This window comes from Anopheles coluzzii, chromosome 3 (assembly GCF_943734685.1).
Source record: "Anopheles coluzzii chromosome 3, AcolN3, whole genome shotgun sequence".
Taxonomy (NCBI): Eukaryota; Metazoa; Arthropoda; class Insecta; order Diptera; family Culicidae; genus Anopheles; species Anopheles coluzzii.
Window position 1 is genome coordinate 13,428,849 of NC_064671.1, and position 20,742 is coordinate 13,449,590.

General features: G+C 40.7%; 1 protein-coding gene and 1 long non-coding RNA gene across 5 annotated transcripts in view; both read left to right on the forward strand.

Annotated features, from left to right (window-relative positions):
* LOC125907550 (uncharacterized) overlaps nucleotides 1-20,742 on the forward strand; it is a 275,982-nt gene that overhangs the window by 244,849 nt on the left and 10,391 nt on the right. The window lies entirely within an intron of this gene.
* The window catches only part of LOC120959720 (uncharacterized), a 45,063-nt gene that overhangs the window by 13,971 nt on the left and 10,350 nt on the right, over nucleotides 1-20,742 (forward strand). For all 3 annotated transcript variants that reach the window (XM_040383329.2, XM_040383331.2, XM_040383330.2), the window contains exon 3: nucleotides 17,233-19,477. In XM_040383329.2, coding sequence (XP_040239263.2) covers nucleotides 17,346-19,477 — 2,132 coding nt within the window. In that variant the 5' untranslated portion in view covers nucleotides 17,233-17,345. The remainder of the gene's footprint in view (nucleotides 1-17,232; nucleotides 19,478-20,742) is intronic.

A 20,742-nucleotide genomic window follows, 5' to 3' on the forward strand; every position in this document is an offset into this window, starting at 1 on the left:
GGTATTACAAAAAATTTAAAGAGTTACAATACAGGGTTTTCCAGGGGTTCTCATAGGTGTGGGACTCTTCCTTGACTCTTTCATATGGGAAGTGAACTTCACATGATGGAAATTGGACTCTTTTATCCTTTTATGGAAATTCCTATTAGATTTGTCCAACAAGGCTACATTAAGGTATTTTCGCGTATGACAGAGTCAATAAAGTGTCCAACAGCTATGAGAATTCCTGAAACAGCTTGTAATAGTTTAAACTTTTGCCTTTAAATTATATTTAGCTTTTTTGCGTTTTTGGAAGATTGTTCTTAATATTTTGTATATAATGTTTAGCTCTTTTTTATAGAATTGTATCATGAAACATGTAACTTCTACTAGTTTACTCATAATATCGCATTGGGGTGCAAAAACTGCTGCTCCATTTAATTTGCATTTAGGCGCAGCCTCTTAAAATGGCAACAAAATAAAGCAAAAAAATCCCACTGTGTATCACAAGTTGCCCTAACATTAACAAATGTCGACGACAAATGGGACACACACACATACAAACACACCATTTGACGCAGTATAGAAGACGGTATCATCAGATCGCGTGTTAGCTCATGACGCATTTGGACGTAACTTTGGGAAACCGAACCTTCTTGTGCGCTGCCGGAGGTGCTTGCCCCAGCAGTGAAACGAAAATAACTCGATTTGGCGATTATGTCTCGAACAGTGTGATTAAATGTTTTCCAAGAGCGTCCATCCAAATATAGCAGGGGCAGCACTTACAGGGATGAATAAAGGGATCCATATTTGTCCCACGGTTTTAGGCTTCAACAGTGCTTTGCGGTTATACTATTGAGAAAGGACAGCTTGTGGCTGGATCGACCAACAGATGTGACAATGTCACCTCTAAGGCAAACGCACAGTGGGCGAAGAACTGCTTCGACGGCTTGGAAGAGGCGAATGGTTCACAATTTAATTCATCCGTGAAGCAGCATGAGATATTTCACACGTCAGTATTGATTCACTCTCGAGGACAGCGCTTAGCTGGATCGGTTCGTTATTGAAGGGTGTCATTTTATTAGCATGATGTCAGCGAGGTTTTTCAATCCTCCAAGCTCTTTTTAAAGCCTCAAACGGTGACATACAAGCTAAAGCAGAGTGTCGTAACAAATAATAAATTGTAGTTAGTTTTCTTGCTTTTTTCTTTTCTTCTTAAACACCGTGTATGGAATAATATGCCTGATGGACGTCTCTGTTTCTGGACAGCATATAGAATGAATCTATTTTCAGGTCCGCCCTGACAGAGCAGAACTTTCACGGTATCGTTATTCGCTTGTCAGACTGTCATCGTGGTTTTACGGGTCTATGACACTGCAAATGAAACGTGACATGTCCATAAGGCCTGGGGAAGGACAACATTCTGGAAGGTTTTGTAGAAGAATCGTTTACGCTGCTTTATTCGATTAGTGGAAAAGTTACAAAAGTGCCATCATAAATCCTCCATAGCTTTACCATTATTTTACAAAATAATTTAAAAATATACTAAAAAACATTAAAAAGTATTTCTTTTGTATTATTCAGAGTGGCATATCCTGAATATGGAATCCTTCATTTTTCAAACATTGTTTTTGTTTCAAAAACTTCCTTTTTCTTATAACACAAATCTGCTCGTGTGTTGATTATGTTTCATAAATTCCCATAAAAAGGCCATTTCATTTAGTGCTCTAAACTGGGCTTTAATGACCAAATGCAGTGGTTTCCACATCAATCAGCAAAACAACCAATTAACACGGGCAATTTGCTAACTGTCAGTGAACATAATCGATAATGATCAGCATAAATTAGTAGCACCAAAGTGCTGGCAATGGTTTTGCGCGTAATGATTCGCATTGCTCTTCTGTAATAACTTGACCTCATTCACATCAATGGGGGAACGATTTACGATAACTATAGAATGGAACAATTATTTCACTCACTGTGTATCATTTTATAACGTTTGGTTCTGCATTTTCTAGAAAATGATGGAAGGCTTTGAAAATAACCTGCTTGATGTTATTTATGCGTGGGATTGTTATTTTCCTTTCTAGTGAAACGTTGTTTCAAAGGATTATGTCCCACACATTTCATAAACTCGAAGCTATTTCTCTACTTTCTACCAGCGCCTGCACTCTTCTCCGATGATGGAAAACAACCCCAGTTGTGCAGAGAGAAAAGTGGAAACTTTATTGAATGATTCAACGCGTTTGTCACTACCACCACCACCACAGCACACTATGGTTTCATACAAATTTTCCACCTTCACGCGGCCGTGAAAACAACAACAGCTCCTCGATACCTCCGGCCACCGGTGTGTTCTGTTTTTACCCGAGGCAAAGAAGGATCGTATCCTCTTGTAGCGTTGCATCCAACCAGTGTGCCAGTGTGCATTGCACAGTGCTTGGTGTTTTTTTTTTTCATTGACGCTTTTACAGTGCGTGGGATGTAAGAACATGCTGCGCTGTAATCGATTGTTCGTAGGAAATAGCAGTCACTGTGGGTTGCTGCTCTTATAACGCTTTATAAAACACACACACACACACTTAAAAACGTGGTACCCACTTGCCAACTTAAAACACCCACACGCCTCTGCATCAGCTCCAAAAGGTGGGAAAATGTTCGAGGACACGGGCAACGGAATCATGCGCACTATCGAATTATGGAGGCGCCTGGTGTCTTACGATAAAAAAGGAGATGTTTGCTGGTCTTGCTGCACGAAGGTTCGAGTGTATTTTCCACTGACTGCTCCGACCGTCCTACACACTAACACTGCCACGGAAGCGCATTCCAGATCAATCTAAACGTCCTTTTTTTGCAGTGAAAAATAAAACAACACGCTTTTCATCTCAACGGCGTAAAGCGCAAACACAACAAAACGCGCACAACGCAGCGAGAGCGTCTCGAGCTGCCGTTGTATTTTGAGGGTCACGGTTAAGTTTATTGCCCGTTCCCGAATTTTCACTCCCTCGATTTGCAGGGAGCTGCTTACACAATCGATACAAAGCGAAAAATGGTATTACCGAGAATATCGTTTCATGGTTGTAATTTTATGGAGAATTTTCCCTTGAAAAGCATGATTAATGTTTCTCATAGCACTGCCCTGTTGTGAAAACAGTTGTTTTAGTTTTAATACAAACAATATTGCCTGAAATTCGATTTAAAAGCCCAATTTCTTGATTGCTTTTCGTAGGATTAAGTTTATTTGCTCTCAAAGTGCAAATTACTATGATTGCTTTCTGAGGTGTCTTTGTAATGTTTCTCACGATTAATCAATCATCTTGCAAATGAAACCTTCTTGCTTCTGCGTGCTTCAGACAGAACAATGAGCCAATAGTCTATGGTGTGTAGCATCCGATGGAAACCCGATAGCTGAGCATAATCACGGCTAATGAAACCCGGCTAATGGTGTTAGCAAATTCGCATCTCTATTATTCGATTAGATTATCCATCCACTTAAGCTAATGATCGACGGGAAAGTATCTACGCTGCATCGTTTTTTGTTGCTATTATTTATAGTAAGAGCTTCTGTTGGCCATGTGTTGGTGCTGGGTGGAATTTTCGATGTAATATTAAGCAACAATACTTATTAATCTGATATTTTGTTCAGGATAATTCGAATATGGCGGATTGATATTGATATCAACTCAATTTATATTTCAATCTTATCGGTCGACTGATCAATTAATACTTATATAAAAGGGTACAATTCTTTGAACATATTAAACATGTTTTCTCAAAACGAGAAAACGATAGCTCGACATTCCCTTTTCGGATTTTTTTCTCGTTTGATTATTGAAACAATTGATTGAATGATTGATTGATTACTTTGAGTATTGCATTGTATTGTATTTATATTGTATTGATTTGTATTGCATTGATACATATAACTATGATATTATTTTACTTAAAACTGTACCCTTGTTGCATTTGTTTTCTTATAACCTGTAAGTTTTTACGCTTCATGGCAAAAATTACAGTAAATGGACCATCGAGTAAATCGTCAAAAAAATAACAGATTGGAGTAATAAGAAGTTGGGCTAGTTATTGAAAAAGCATCTCTTATTCTTCGCTACTGTTCCTCTGCCACACAATGAGTCTTCACGAAAGTCTTTAAAATCATGATTGTCAGCTGAATTATACGCTCAAGAAAGATTCACTGCCGTACACGAACAGAAACGTGCCCTCCACCCTCCACACTCAAGGTTGACAGAAGCTACATTTAATTAAAAACTAACACGAGCCAGCTCGCTAAGTCCCCTGGTGCCAGTTTGATCGGGAGGGAATACATGGCGACACGTAAGCAGAAGCGTGTCGCTCGATAGAACTGCCGCCATCTTCGTATCGGAAAACATTTTCTTATCCCTGATGGGATGGCGGTCCAAGGGGTGTGTACCGACCTGAAGCTCACGGAAGTCATTCCATTTGGCTTTCGTATCCGGCCGTGCAGCAGCAGGGTTACGTGACTTTTGCCAACTGAGGCTGTTGAAGGTCTGTAAACTATCGAGCTCCGGCCCGGGAGCTCCGTTGCATGCATTTTGCACCACAGTATCATCCCTATTTGCAATCAGTGGCTGCAATGATTTCCGCTCATTCATGCTGGATTGCTATGGATGGTGCTATATAAGTCAGCATCTGGTACAATTATGCTTCCGGTTGAATCGGTGACGGTAATTGAACCGGTGGCTGCTTCTCAGTGGCTCAAATCCGGTTGGAATAATTTTAATTGAATATTTTCGCAAGGAAATTGATAAAATCTGTCATTTTATATAACACCACCCGGGTACGTGTTAATGCTTTACCATCTCTATAAACGCATTTGTATTATGTGAACGCAAATGTGTTATGACTATCAATTTACATTATTTTGTGTTTGAATAGGTAAGCAGTTAATAGGGCCACAAGTTGCTCTTACTTAAAATTTAAAGTCTTTGCCTTTTAAATATACTATTTAACATTTGGTTTGGCGTCGGTCCCGTGGTACAGACGTCAACTCGAATGACTCAATATGCCCGTCATGGGTTCAAGCCTGGAATGGGTCGTTCCCCCGCAGCCAAGGATTTTGACTGCCCGGTTGCGTGGTTATAAATTAAGTCTCGAAAGCCTGTAAAGGCCTGCATGGTCTGCGTAGAACCTATCGCCAAATAGAAGAAGAGAACATGTGATTTGGTTATATATCAAGTCATTGTTTCATTCCGATTTCATGCATTATATCACATTCAGAGTTGTTACTGTTACGCTTGCTTGCATTGCTCTGCGAAATGGTACTCCATAATAGTTTATCCTTTGTTCGTTTTTCACCTAAATGCATATGAGACATTTAAGTGACATTTAAACGAAACGAAGCTTCTTTATGGCTCAGTTGCATTGTCACATCGAAACGAAAAAAAAAACTAAACTAACTCATTCGAAATAGGTCAAGTGTTTCATTGTTTTTTCAGCATCTTCAAGATAAATTTGATGTGAAGAATTTGGAAAACGGTGCTATTAAGTAATAATCATCAAATCATACTGAACTATCTGGCTAGTAAAGTTGTTTGCGTAATATAGGGTGTTCCAAATCACTTTCAAATGTGCACATAATTATTCACCAAGATGGGTTTCAACAACTGTCAAATAGTTTTTGCTTCAAAATGAAATTTCAGTTTTAACACATGATTTTCAACACATAACAAAGAACTGTCAAACTAAATCCTGCTTGAGGCGTGTTGAAAATCATGCTGATGAAATTAAAAATGATTTTGACGGAAATGAAATATCAGATTGATGTGGATTAACATCTTGCCCGCCCTGAATAACAACGTTTTCATTCGAAACTGACTTGGAAAGCCCTGTACGACATTTATGTACGATGCAGTTACTAGATTTAGCTTTCGCAGTTTCTCTTTGCGTTGTTCAGTTTAGTCCAAATATAGAAAGCATAGTTTTGGAATATTTTGCATTTTTTTTTATGTTGGAATTAAATTGATCTATTTATATATTGGTTTTATTAAACAAATGCTTGCAGTTTATGCCCCATTGCTTAGCATTTCTAAATTGCGAAGTAGAGGTCAGGATAGTAACTTGAATGATGCAAAAGTAATTGACTGAACGTCCACCTCATGGCAGTAGCATTTATTTCAAACAATTACAACTCTTCAAAAAGGTAGAAATGAACTGAGGATAAAAAGTTCAAAGGAATTTTTCACTTGATTTATTGCTCATCGTATGCATCTATGACCATGTATCGTTGCTGTACAAACGCTTACTAGAAAAGTCCCTGGAAGCACTCGTACTAATGTAAGTGCAGTTTTTTTATTGCACGAATCAATCGCGAAATTAAATCACAGCTTTTACGAAAACATTGATATATGATTGCTTATTTTCGCCATGTACAAAAGAAAGGTAGAATATTGTTTAAGATAAAAGCGTGTGTGTGTGTGTTTCTTTTGTGCTGCTGCTCGCTCTAGTGCCTTATCGATTTCGAGGCCTTTGTCGCAATAAAAAAACACACACACTTTCATCTGGGTCATCTGGGTGTCGGCATAAATATTGAAATGTTTATCGTGTCGGTCGGACAAACGAATGTCGCTCCAGGGAGCAAGGCGCAGGTATGCCCGATATCGATATTGGTGTTGTGGCTATTTCCCTGTCGGTGTCGAACGGCCTTTGATATTCGTTTGTTTGGATGCACGATACGACAAGAAATTGTTATGTATGTATTCTACCTTACGATAACGGTTTAATTGTCGTGGCAGTAATTTGTGTGCGACACACATCAATAATAGAGCGTTCGATCTGAGTCTACATAAAGCAAAGCACGTCTTGTGGGCGTTAAATAGTACTTAGTCTTGTTAAATAGTACTTAGTGTTATTGAAGGTAGACTTAACATACGGAATCTTACTTTATAAGAATAAAGTAGCCGTTCTTATTTGTTATATGTTCTTAAAATTCTAACATGGGGGGCCTTTCCGTTGTAAGTTCTTAGGCTGAAATTTCAGCCTATCAGCTGTTTACATTTGTAGCGACCTTAGCCGCAACAAGTTCTCTACACAACCGGCTACGTGTAGATGGAGCTGAAGGCGGCATCGGCGGCATGTTCGGGCGGCTGACACTCAGCGAGAACATTTTATGAGAAGAGAGTGAGAAGCGATCGAGACGAGCGAAGCGATGGCGAAAAAAGGCCATTCTGGTGTCGGTGATCGCGGGATACGGTGTTAAGTAGCGGGATTATAAAAATAAATTAAATTAGTTATAGTCAAATAAATGAAAAGTTAGTTTTATTTAGTAGTTAGAAAATGTTTTTATCGGTCATTTAGTGCTAGTTGTTTCATCTGGTGACAGCGGTAAAGCGCATACTTAGTAGCGCAAATAACGCTAATTCTGGCTGGTGTATGAATCAGGTATAGTGGTGAAGGAAAAAAAAAATTTTTTGGGTAAGTGGTGAAGGGAAAATCGTAGCTTGTTAGTGATTAAGTGATAATTAGTGAAATAAGTGTAAATTTTCATTTTTTTTTCTCAACAAGTTTCCTTAAAAGTATCAACTTAGTAATAATAAGCAGTAAGGGGTAGTTGGTACAGTAGTTTAAGTATCATTTTTATTAATCCTTCATTCTTTACGCTTACGTAGAGGGTAATGAACCCAAGGGTGTTGGCACTTAGGAACAGATCTGTTCAGGTTCATTCAAAAAGTGTAAATAATATTAATCCATCATTACCGCAACTAAACTCCACGGCAAATAGTGAAAGTTGTCTAAACACACAATATAATTACCAAAAACGCCTCCAAGTTCTCAAAGGAGAATTATTAAATCAAAGCCTTGAAATCGATAGAGCGTTGAACGCGTCATTTTCAAAAATGGCTTACGAATTCCCAACGGAAAAGGCAATGCTATGCATTCCTGAATATCACGGAGCTGCAAAGGAATTAGATGGATTTTTATTTCAAGTGGAATATTTTGCGAATCAGATACCAAGAGGCGAATCGGAAGAGGATTTAATTAGAACGGTAATGTTTAAATTAAAAGGAAATGCTGCTGGATTTTTCAGTCGCATATTAGATGATACGTGGGCGAATGTTAAATTAAATTTAATAAAACTTTTTGGAGAAAAAATGAGTGTAGAAGCCATTTTCCAACAAGTGGAAACTTTGCAGCAAGGAGTCAATGAACCATTCACTCAATATAAAGAAAGGGTGGCAAGGTTAAAACAAAATATAATGAACATCGATACGAAAAACAGTGAAGATTCTTACGCACAAAAAAATTTAAAAATTCACTTTTTAGCCGGATTAAGAAACCCAGAATTGCAAACTTTAGCCAGAACCAATAAACACTTGGAATTTGATGACTTGTTGGAATATCTGGAAGATGAAGTTGTTCAAATCGAACATATTCGGAAAATTGAGGCTAGACTAAATCGCTCGCAAACACCGGTACCAAATAATGAATATGATGAGACCTACAATGCGAGTCAAAACAATAGTTTTAATAATCGTTCAATGGGCCACAACACAACGTATGGAGGAAACCAGCCCCATACACTAATGAATAATAGTAGTGCCTCACGCTGCGATCATAACAACACTAACAATTTAGATACCTGTGATTTTGGTCAACCACAACATAATAGCACTACACATAACCAAAATAACACTAACTTCAATTATGATGGTCAACCACAACATAATAGCACTACACATAACCAAAATAACACTTACTTCAACAGTAGTTTAGCTCAGCCAAATAGATATTTTGCATCTTATAAAAATAATTATACACAACATCCACGAAAACACTATTACCAAAATAGAAATCAGTACACACAACCACCACAACACCATTATGAAAACACCTGTCCACCATCATCACAAAACTATTATGCACATAAATTTTCACAAGGGCCTTCTCAATATACTTACCAAAAGCAAGCATATCAAAACATGCATACAAAAAACTGATACAAGGAACACTAGTTGATTTTAACACTAAAACTAGTGTTCCCTTAAAACAAAATAACATGTTTTCTGTTGGTTTACAAACAGAGACGTGTAAGGAGACGAAACAAACACTACACAGTACTCCCATAGATGAATGTGAATCGCTTAATATTGAATGCACTAGAGACGGTAGGTTAATGGCTAAAATTTTGTCGCAAAATGTAAATAAGAAAATGGTGAATTTTTTAATTGATTCGGGAGCCTGTTTCAACGCCTTGAGTTTGGATATAGCAAAAGAGCTAGGTTTAGATTTTATGAATCACAATGATAAAGTAACTTTATCAAGTTTCGATGGATCCTTATCAAATACTGAAGGGTCCATGTTTTTAAAACTACATATTGGCAATTTTGTATACCCTATAAAATTTTATATACTAGAAAAACTTAGCGTTCCAGCTATAATTGGAGCAGATTTTTTAAAAAAATATACAATGTGCATCGGATCGAATTTTCAAATAATTTATCTGAAGAAGCCATTAAATACTGAACCATTAAATACCGCAGACGAGAATATAAAAAAAAATATGGATGAATTAGAGCAAATAGACGGTACCCTTTTTGAAAACAGTGATAACACTCAAAAAGGAAATTTCGAATTGCTCCCACACATAGAGAAGCAACTCGCAGATTGCGACGTAGTTAAAACGAGCAAAGATAGGGAATTAGTAGGTTCAGAAAGGTATAAGGAATTGATGGATAAAATCAATTTAAATCATTTAAATAATGCAACAAAAATCAGCACAAACAAAATTATTGCTGACTTCAGTGATATATTCTACCTCCCGGGAGATAAATTAACATACACTCAAGCAGCGACACATGAAATCGAAACTAGTTCCAATATCCCGATATTTAAAAGGCAATACAGGTTCCCAACAGCATTAAACATGATCATGGAAGAACAAATAGAAGAAATGTTAAAGCAGCATATAATCAGGCCTAGCAAAAGCCCGTGGAATGCGCCGGTAATGTGCATACCAAAAAAATCCGAAAACGATCAAAAAAAATATCGGATTGTCGTTGATTTCCGTGCGCTAAATATTATCACTAAACCATTCATATATCCGATTCCTAGAATTGATGATATAATGGACAATATTGGTAACAGCAAAATATTTTCAACAATTGACTTAAAGTCAGGGTTTTTTCAAATACCTATAGCGCCAAAAGATGCTGAAAAAACCGCCTTTTCAACATCTAAGGGGCATTATGAATTCTTAAGGATGCCAATGGGGCTCAAAAATAGCCCGGCTACGTTTCAAAAACTTATGAACACGGTGCTCTACACAATTCAACCCATTAAAGCCTTTGTCTATTTAGATGACATCGTTGTATTTGGGGATACAGTAGAGGAGCATAACAATACTTTAACTAAAGTATTAGAAGCATTGAAATGCCATAATTTAAAAATTGAACCGGTAAAATGTAAACTGCTTCACACAGAGATTACTTATTTAGGTCACACAATCAATGAAAAAGGCATCAAACCAACACAATTAAATGTAAAGGCAATTTTAAATATGCAAACGCCAAAAAATCTTAAAGAAGTACGTTCATTTTTAGGAACTATTAATTTTTATGGAAAATTCATCCCGAACGTCTCTGATATACGTAAACCATTACATGAATTATTGAAGAAAAATGTGAAATTTATATGGAACGAAAGATGTGATGAGGCATTTACAAAATTAAAAAGTTTGCTTATTTCTGAGCCTTTGTTAGTACGTCCTGATTTTGGAGATGTTTTTGTTATAACTACTGATGCCAGCGATTATGCTCTAGGAGCAGTATTAACAAATGAAAAAACAATAGAACGCCCAATTGCATATGCCAGTCGTACTCTGGTAGGAGCAGAAAAGCGGTATCACCCGATTGAAAAGGAGCTTCTAGCTATTGTTTGGGCAGTTGACCATTTTAAACATTATATTTATGGTCAAAAATTTATTATTTATTCCGACCACAGGCCATTAGTATCCATTTGGCGTCTCAAGGAAAATTCTCCAGTTTTGTCTAGACTGAGATTGAGACTGCAAGGGTTGGAGTGTGAAATTCGGTATAAGAAAGGTAAAGAGAATATAGTTGCCGATTTCCTATCACGGCTTCCCGAGGTTAAAGAGAACGAACATGATGAGGAAGTAAATAATACAGTTGCAGTGGTAACACGCGGGCAAACGAAAAAAAAAGTAGTTCTCGAACTTAACAATGATAACGGGGAAGAGAGAATAGAAGCAAGTAAGAGTACTACTTTACAAGATGATCACTGGGAAAACTTAATGAAAATTGATTTGGAAAAGGAAACAAGCGAAAAAGAAGCTAAGAGAAAAGAGCAATTAGAAAAAGTTAAACAAACTGTCGTAACCAAATTCCAGAACTACAACCCATTTTCTGATAAGATTGAAATTGAGAGAAGCGAAATAAATACTGTGCTTCATGAATTTCATGATGCCCCATTGGGAGGACATGTGGGAGTGAGACGGATGAAGAAGAGGATCAAGGAGTTGTTTTTCTGGAAGGGAATGGACAGAGACATTGAGGGACACGTTAAAGGTTGCAAGTCGTGTCAATTGAATAAAATTGGCCGGTTCAATAAAATTCCCATGCAGATAACAACAACGTCAAAACAGGCATTTGAAAAAATGTTCATGGATATTGTTGTTCTGCCGGAATCAGAGAGAGGGAACAAGTATGGATTAGTCATTCAAGACGATCTTAGTAGATATTTAATAGTAACAGCCCTGGAAAACCAAGAAGCAACAACGGTGGCCAAAGCGTTTGTTGAGGAGGTTATTTGCCGTTATGGAGCTCCAGTAGAGATAGTAACGGACCAAGGCACAAATTTCATGAGTCAGATTATGAAAGAAACATGCAAGATCTTAAAAATAAAAAAAATAAATACATCAGCATACCACCCACAGGCAAATTTAGTAGAAAGGGCCAACAGGGAACTCAAAATATATTTGAGACAATTTGTGGGCAAAAATTATCAACAGTGGGACAGTGTGTTGCCATATTTTGCAATGGAATACAACACAAGTATAAATTCGTCTACGGGATTTACTCCTTATGAATTAGTATTCGGGAGAAAAGCTAGACTTCCAACTTCAATTTATAAAGAAAAGAATAGGAAAAAATTATATAGTGATTTTTGCGAAGAGCTTATTACAAAACTAACAGAGATTCATTCAATAGCAAGAAATAATTTGATAAATTCAAAAGAGAAACGCAAGGAGAAATATGATAGGAATGCGATTGATTGGCAACCCATGTGGGGAGAAATGGTATTAGTTAGGAATAATCAGACGGGGGTTGGTCAAAAATTGCAGGGTATCTGGAAAGGGCCTTATGAAGTGGTAGGAATACCGAGCGAGCAAACTTGCGAAATAAGGAACGGAAGAAAAATAGAAAAGGTTCATAATAATAGGTTAAAAAAGTTTAACGAGTAACATAAGGCATTCAAAAAAAAAAATAATAATAATAATAACCTAGGTTAAGTTAGTCTAACAAACAACAAGTAGATTTGTAAATAGATATATATGAACACCTTATAATTAGCAAAATTTTCAATCGTAGTATCATAAATTCGCGAATAAGTTTAGTTATAGAGTTTTCATATATATCTATACAGAGAGATTTTTGTAAATAGAAATAAGGATTTAAAAAAAAAAAAAAAAAAAAAAAAAAAAAAAAAAAAAAAAAAAAAAAAAAAAAAAGAAAAAGATAAAGGCGACTATAGCTAACATTCCCGTGAGCAATCGATACACATTCCCTAGCGATACACTATAAGCGCAAACACATATCAACACTGAAGGCACCAACGAAAAGCACACGACATAAAAGGCATGTTAAAACAACACCTAAACAAAACAAGGCACGCGAAATGAAAGGTTGAGCTGGCGAGGTTGAGCGGATGAGGTTGAATGATTGATAGAAACCGAATTGCTCCCCCAGCGTTTGTTATAAGCGATAAGTCCCCAAGCCAGAACAGAACATCTGAAATACGAAATAGGTCAAATTAGTAAAATTTAGGGTACGATAATATTACATTCAAACCCCAAACGACACTATTTACGTATATTGCGAGTACGAGCAACTTCAGATGATTAATAGCGAGACTGCACCACGAGGGTCGTTCAGGCGGAAATGATGCGAAAACCAGAGATATCAATTGATAAGGCGATATCGATTTGCATGAAAAAAACGGCACTATACAAAATTTTCTTGCAGCACTTTCGTTAAAAAAAAAAAAAAAAAGTGTAATGATATGTAGCGACCTTAGCCGCAACAAGTTCTCTACACAACCGGCTACGTGTAGATGGAGCTGAAGGCGGCATCGGCGGCATGTTCGGGCGGCTGACACTCAGCGAGAACATTTTATGAGAAGAGAGTGAGAAGCGATCGAGACGAGCGAAGCGATGGCGAAAAAAGGCCATTCTGGTGTCGGTGATCGCGGGATACGGTGTTAAGTAGCGGGATTATAAAAATAAATTAAATTAGTTATAGTCAAATAAATGAAAAGTTAGTTTTATTTAGTAGTTAGAAAATGTTTTTATCGGTCATTTAGTGCTAGTTGTTTCACATTGTATAGCAGTTTTCGAGCAGCTATCTAAGTGCGTATAATATACAGGTGGGCTTATCCCAAGGTGTATGAATTTAGAAGGCTGATTTTTATCGCTTCTGCTTCTGAATGAAGATTTTAAGAGTGTTTTGAGTATTCGTCAAGCCTCCAGAAAGCTTGTTTGAACAAAAGTTTTCACCCATCCTGTCAAAAAGTGATGCTCAAAATTGGTTATAAAAAATGGGCTATGAGACCACCTAGTCTAGATACACTTTGATTCTAGATTCCATCACCAGATCTCTTTAATGCACCTTGGGGTAAATGTAAACAACACCGTGTTTTCGAACCAGGTACTCGAATCTAATTCTAGCTTTGTGGCTAGAATAATCTAGCCTGAAAATTGCAGGCTAGTTTTTTGTGTGGTTTTGTATGGAGTGTTTACATGATTTCAGCCTCCAACTGTCAAACTCCATACAAAAAACTAACTAGAATCGTGAAGGCCCCCATGAATTGAAATTCATAAATAGTAATAAATCCCAACAACTTCTGAGGAAGCCAATAACAGGAGCGAAATGTAACATGTAATGTTTTGTTGTGCTCTGTTTTCCTACCAACAAATAATAAATTCATTCGACCATTCATCATACAAATACCGCACACAACTGTTTACATTACACAGCCATTAGTATTTAACCGAATCACGGCACAAATCGGTCGGTCTCTTATGAATTATCGATGCAGGAATATTTCAGTGCGGCCATAAAAACAAACGATTCACTGTCGCTGGGGGGGCAAAATACAGCAACATAAGACAAAACGAGGGAAAAAGCGATATTACGCCCAGCTGTGTGATTCAATCCAGGATCAATATTTATAATAAACATTTTCCAATTTTTATTAGATTACTCTGGCAGTGTCCGATGGTTTATTTATCGCTTCACAGAACGCCAGGGCCAGAATCGGGTGGACAGTGTGCGCCTCCTCCTGCCCTCTCCCATACGTCAACTACTAAATAATAAATTGAATTCGGTTCATCAAATTAATGCACATCTCATGCTGCTGCTGCCGTCCAACGCCATTAAGCGTCTACTCGTGCTTTCGTTCGACGTTTCATTGGATGGTGTGGCTGGTTTTCGTTTTAGTTTTGCTGCCGTTTCCTTCCAATCGCACCCAACAGAAACTGTATTCTGCCGAAGAAATGCGTGCGTGCTCGATGTGGTGTCACAGTGTGTCTGGCGCGTTTGCTCCACAAAACGGGCCGCTAAAGTGTGATAACGCTTCACACCAAGCAAGCAAGCTCTCTCTCCATTGCAACGGGTGGTGTTGATCTGTTCACCTTCGCATGACTTTGTCCTGCGGGTGTGTAGGCATGCCAAAAATCGATCGATCGCTCGTTTCCATCCTGTCATTTTGGAGTTCCGTGTCCGTTGACCCCCGTTGAAAGAGTATGCGGTATGCTCAAAACACTCAAACTCACACACAAAAGCACACTTTTGCGATGTCATCAGATGGAACGGAACGCCGGGAGTGTGAGACAGCACAACGAAAGGCACACCATAAAGATGCTAACGAAGTATTTACTCGTGAAGCCGCCCGTATTAGTCGGGTTGTGGCTGTCGGTAGAACGCCACCGGGCCATCTCTCTATACCCGGAAGAGGGGGAAGCAAAACAACAACTTGGCGGTTTTGTGTGTCTGTGTCTGTATCCATTACCAACTTTGTTGTGGTCCACTGTTTCTCTTTCGCTCTCGCTCTCTCTCTCTCTCTCTCTCTCTTTCTCTCTCGTCGGTATCGAATGTTGCGAAATACTTATGCCGTGGTGTGTATTAAATTGAAATTCATCGCTTTCTACCACATTCCGTGTATGCTCCTTGGTAGCAGCAAACTGTCCAAAGATATCTTTGGTGATGTTAGTATTGTTGACAATTTAAATGTGAGACATGGCTACTAAGTGGACGTGAGAGACGTGTGAGAGGGACTAGCCTGTTCTCTGCTTCTGGTGTGTCTGGTCGCTCCCGGGCGAAGTCCAACAGGGTGCTGGAGCTCTACGACTACGGGGGAGTGACATGACAGTTAGAGATGGAATTTTATTAACCACAAGTTCTCCTCCTCCCCCCCGGTGCACGATGTGACAGATGAACCAATTATATCAGCCGGCCATAAAATTGACACTAACCGGGCGTGATAAGAGTGTGGAATTTTATTTGATTTTGGGTCGTTCGGAACGAAGGGTGTATGTGTGTATATAGAGTAGCCAGCCACAGCACTAGGAGTGTCGGAATGTGTCATAAATATTTTATTAAAATTGGGACATAACACACACTCTCTCTCTCTTCTTTTTTTTACATACTAACCTCTAAATACTTAGTCCTGTTCTGTTGTAGCGACTACACGATCTAAATAGGAAACGAACCCGTCCGGCCTTGTAGAAGACGACAGCGTCTGTTTGTTCGGCCACCATGCAGTTTCTAGTGATCCATTTAAAAAAGCTGGCCATTATCGTAAAACACCCCTTTAGTGTAAATGTCAATGATTAATGATGATGATTGAGCTTTTTCCTTTTTCGATCCATTTCGAACATTTTCGAGTATACAAAGAGTCTCGATTGTTTGTTTATATATTTTATAAGTCTTAAGCCATAGTTGGGCACGCGAAGTTATATGCACTGTTGACAACATTTTCATTTCTAAAATTACATACAAAAATTGTTTAAATCGTAACACAAAACTTCACGCTCGAGTTGAAATACCTGATACGAACCGTACATGAGGAGAAGCATATCACGAATGGTCATCGACCCTTTCCGTTAATCCTTTTACACCGCAACGGCACTAATCTTCCGATGTCTCAACGGCAATTTTATTCTCGACTTGCAATGCGTGCGACCTCTACCGGTAAGCTTGCCGCTTGGAAGACACTAGACCCGCTTTGCATGGGAAGTGTGTTTGATCGTTTAATTTTGCATACTTTACGCGACACTGCAGTACGTGACCGTGGAAGCTTGCTCGTTAATAAAAGCCCAATTTCTTTGTTGGCCCAAATCGCAAAATCCTGGTGTTGTTTGATCCTGATGAAAACGGAGGAAAAGGATGTGTGCAAACAGAGTGGTGTATAATCACCAAAATTTTTGGGACAAAAATGCTTCCAATTGTGATGCAAAGTGTTGGATCGCTCAGCTCGCCAGCTAACCAACCATCATAACCAGTTGGGTTTGTTATTAAACTATAGCAAAAAAATGTCGGAAAATTGCGGCTGCTTTTGAACGACCGGGGCCTCTACCTTATGCCGTCGTCGGTTAGAATACTAAGGTGATGTGTCTTTTTGTGGCAGAATTTCCGTGGGTTTGTATTCGTGTGGGTTTGCCGTTTCGTAGAATACATTTGCTGCGGCAAACGGCACTGTGCGTGTCGGGAAACAGATTCCTTTTTTTTGTTAGTGCCATGTGGCCAGGGCCATTTGTTTGTTTGCTCTTTTTGGACGGTATAATGTATTCACCAGAAACTATGCGTGAAATGTAAATATTGCGTTGCATAACCATTATATTAAAAGGTTAGCCGAGAGTGTGATTTAATTTCTAAACGATATCAATAAATCCCTTTTTGATGAAGATTTATATGACTGATTAGCCAATATCATCAAACACATACTAACTTTCTCACTCCTAATCTCTTCTCTCATTCGCAGTCACAGTGTAAAAAGATGCCTCATCGGTTTCTGGTAGCTCAATGGATTCAACGACTCTCGCGTAAACTGTACGACAGCGAATCCTACTGCAAACTATTGCCACTACAGTCAAGATGCATCTGCATACGCAAGTCGTCTTGATATTAGCCCAGCTGTTCCTCATTGTACACGTGACGGATCAGACAAAATGTGCCCTAACGTCCACGTACGGTACCGTCTCGGTGAGCTACTTCGCGACGCTACCGTCCGCACCGGACGCCGACGCCGATCTGGACGTCGAGGCCGACGCCGGGCGCCACCGGATCGACCTGACGCCGCTGGTGCCGACGGCGGACTACTCGCCGCCCCAGTCCGACTATCCAACCTACAATGATGACACCGAAGATGTAAATAGCTTTCTCAAGGTGCTGACCTGCTCCGACACGAGCCTGCGGGCGGTCAACGAGGAGTACCTGCGGCCCGTCAACTCCTACAAGGGCATCCTGCTGGAGCGCGTGCCAGTGCAGAGCCCGGCCAGCGACCAGCTCGCCCTGAAGAACGAGAACTATCTCGAGATGGTGCGCTGGCGGGACAGCAACGTGACCGATCAGCAGTTCGCCCTCACGTTCGCCCGGGACGGGCGGAAGTTTAGCAACCTGATGATACTAGACCTAAGCGCAAACTTACTTAGCACGTTAAGGAGAGACTACTTTAGCAGACTGGAGCGGCTGAAGCTGCTGCAGCTATCCGCGAATCAATTACACAATCTTCCGAGTGATATTTTCACCGATCTGCCGAACCTGGTCGAGCTCGACCTGCACGGCAATCGGCTCGGCGAGCTGCCGCTGCACCTGTTCCGGCCGCTCGGCCGGCTGCGGGTGCTGAACCTCGCCAACAATACGATCCACGATCTTCCGCGCAACAGCTTCGCCGGGCTCGGCAACCTGACCGAGCTGCACCTGGCGCACAACCGGCTGTACGTGGTGCCGTTCCAGGTGTTCAAGGAGCTGCGGGCGCTCGAGGTGCTGGATCTGTCCAGCAACATGCTCGTCTCGTTCCTGGACAACTTCTTCCTGCTCAACAAGCAGCTGCGCGTGCTGCGCCTGAACGGCAACATCATCGAGAAGATCTCCAAGAACGCGCTATACGGGCTGCGCCGGCTGCAGTCGCTCGACCTGTCCGGCAACAAGCTGGTGTTCATCGACCGGAACGCGTTCGACACGCTGGACGAGCTGCGGTACCTGAACGTGAACCAGAACCAGATCTACATCCTGCCGTCGACCGTGTTTTCCGCGCTCCGGTCGCTCCGGTCGCTCGATCTGAGCAACAACCTGATGCGCTCGCTGCCGAACTCGATCTTCGCCAGCCAGCACGCGCTGGTACGGTTGCACCTGGACGCGACCAACCTGGAAACGCTCAGCAACTGGGTGGCGCGCAACAACCACACGGTGAACAAGGAGGTGCTGCGCAGTCTACGCTACCTCTCGATACGCAACAACACCCGACTGAAGGAGATCGAGCCGTGCGTGTTCCGCAATGTGCCGCACCTGGAAACGCTGCTCCTGTCCAACAACAGACTGACCAGCCTGCCGAAGGAGATTGGCGAGCTGCGCCGGCTGCGCTACCTGGACGTGGGCAGCAACGATATCATGTACATCCCGGAGCAGATACGCACCCTGCACGAGCTGCAGTACGCCAACTTCCTGGACAACGATTACGGCTGTGACTGCCACATGTACTGGATACTGAGCTGGCTCGACGAGCTGCAGGCGGAGAACAACACGCAGAAGATTTACGATCTGCTCCGCCTGTCCGAGCTGAAGTGCCGCAACGGCTATCCGGGCGACATTGTGCGCGTGCTGCAGCACATCAGCTGCTTCAAGCCGGAGCTGCTTCAGTCGTCCGAGAGCCGGATGCATCTGCTCAAGTCGGACGCGGTGCTGGAGTGCGTGTTTACTGGCAATCCGCCGCCGGACATTATCTGGATCACGCCGAAGAACGAGATCCTGCGGCACAGCCAGGAGCAGGATCAGAAATCGCTGCTGTTCGAGGATGAGCCGGGCGGCGGCGGCGGCAACCGCAAGTACCAGCAGGCGGTCGAATTCCAGATGCTCACGATGGACAACGTAACGGGCGATGGGCTGCACGAGGGGATAACGCTGCTCGAGAATGGCTTCCTGCGGATTCACAACATTTCCCGGCGCGACAGTGGGCTGTACACGTGCTACGCTATTAATATCATGGGCAATGCCACGGCCGATATACGGTAAGTGTGTGCTGCAAGCGATGTTCTGCTCTACTGTGTGTGTGTGATCCGTGGCAGATTATTCGATTCGAAAGGCTGGTGGTACTTTGGAAGCTTTTAGCTGGCTATAATAATTACATTAGCTGCACTGCTGGTAGAACAACATTTTCGCCCAATGTTGGGCAAACGGGCAAGCGGTTTGTTGCCGTCCTTTTATGTTTGCTGGTAATGTTTCACAAGATAAATAGCTGCAATTGTTTCTTCTACTTCTTCTTCTTTGGCACAACAACCGTTGTCGGTCAAGGCCTGCCTGTACCACTAGTGGGCTCGGCTTACAGTGACTTATTTACAGCAGGTATGTCAAACTGGCTGCCCCTGAGGGTTCTGTATGCGGCCCTCGGCCCTATGGAGTAATGATGAATTCAGTCCATATTTGCCTTTATCATCGATATTCAATTTAATTATTGCGACCCGCGACAGGCTGTTTTGAGCTAACAAGTGGCCCACCGAAGAAATGAGTTTGACACATCTAATTTACAGTATACGCTCCGTAAACCGCACTTGATTGAGTGCGAATTATCGAATGACGTTTTGACGTGTTTTTTTAACTTCTTATGTTAGTCTCGGGGCATGAGTTACCTGTTTCATTATATACATTTTCATGTACAAAGAAAGCTAATAATTAAAAAAATAGAAATATATATATATATATATATATATATATATATATATATTCATCTTTTTTAAAACATAGTTCACTACTACTACACACCTGTTCAGAATTTAACTGTCATAAGTGCAGATTTATCGAGCGTGCGGGATTACTGAGCGTTTACGTATTACCATAGCAGGATAGTCAGTCCTAACCCCCGTATGGGGATGTTCCATTCGGGGCTTGAACCCATAACGGGCATGTTTTGTGTAGTCGTGCGAGTTGACGACTTTACCACCAGACCAACCTAGCTGCAATAGTTTAGATTCTAATATATTATTCCAGGCCAATCAGTTTCGGACATCAAAATCCTCTTTCTCTATTACCATGAAAACTCTGCAGTCGTTTATTTTCGTTGCATATCAAAAAAAGTAAAATATATCTCGTAAAAAAAAAACACAAAAAAGTTGCTCTAAATTGAAATTCCTCCTGCTTTCCCTCTCAGCGTGTATTCGGCTTGCACTTTATATCAGTTGCATCATGCCCGAATGCACTTTTCGCAAACGCCACGCTTCGTCGTGCCTTCCATACATTCTACCAACGGTCGACCCGCCAGCTCCTCACAGCTGATGGA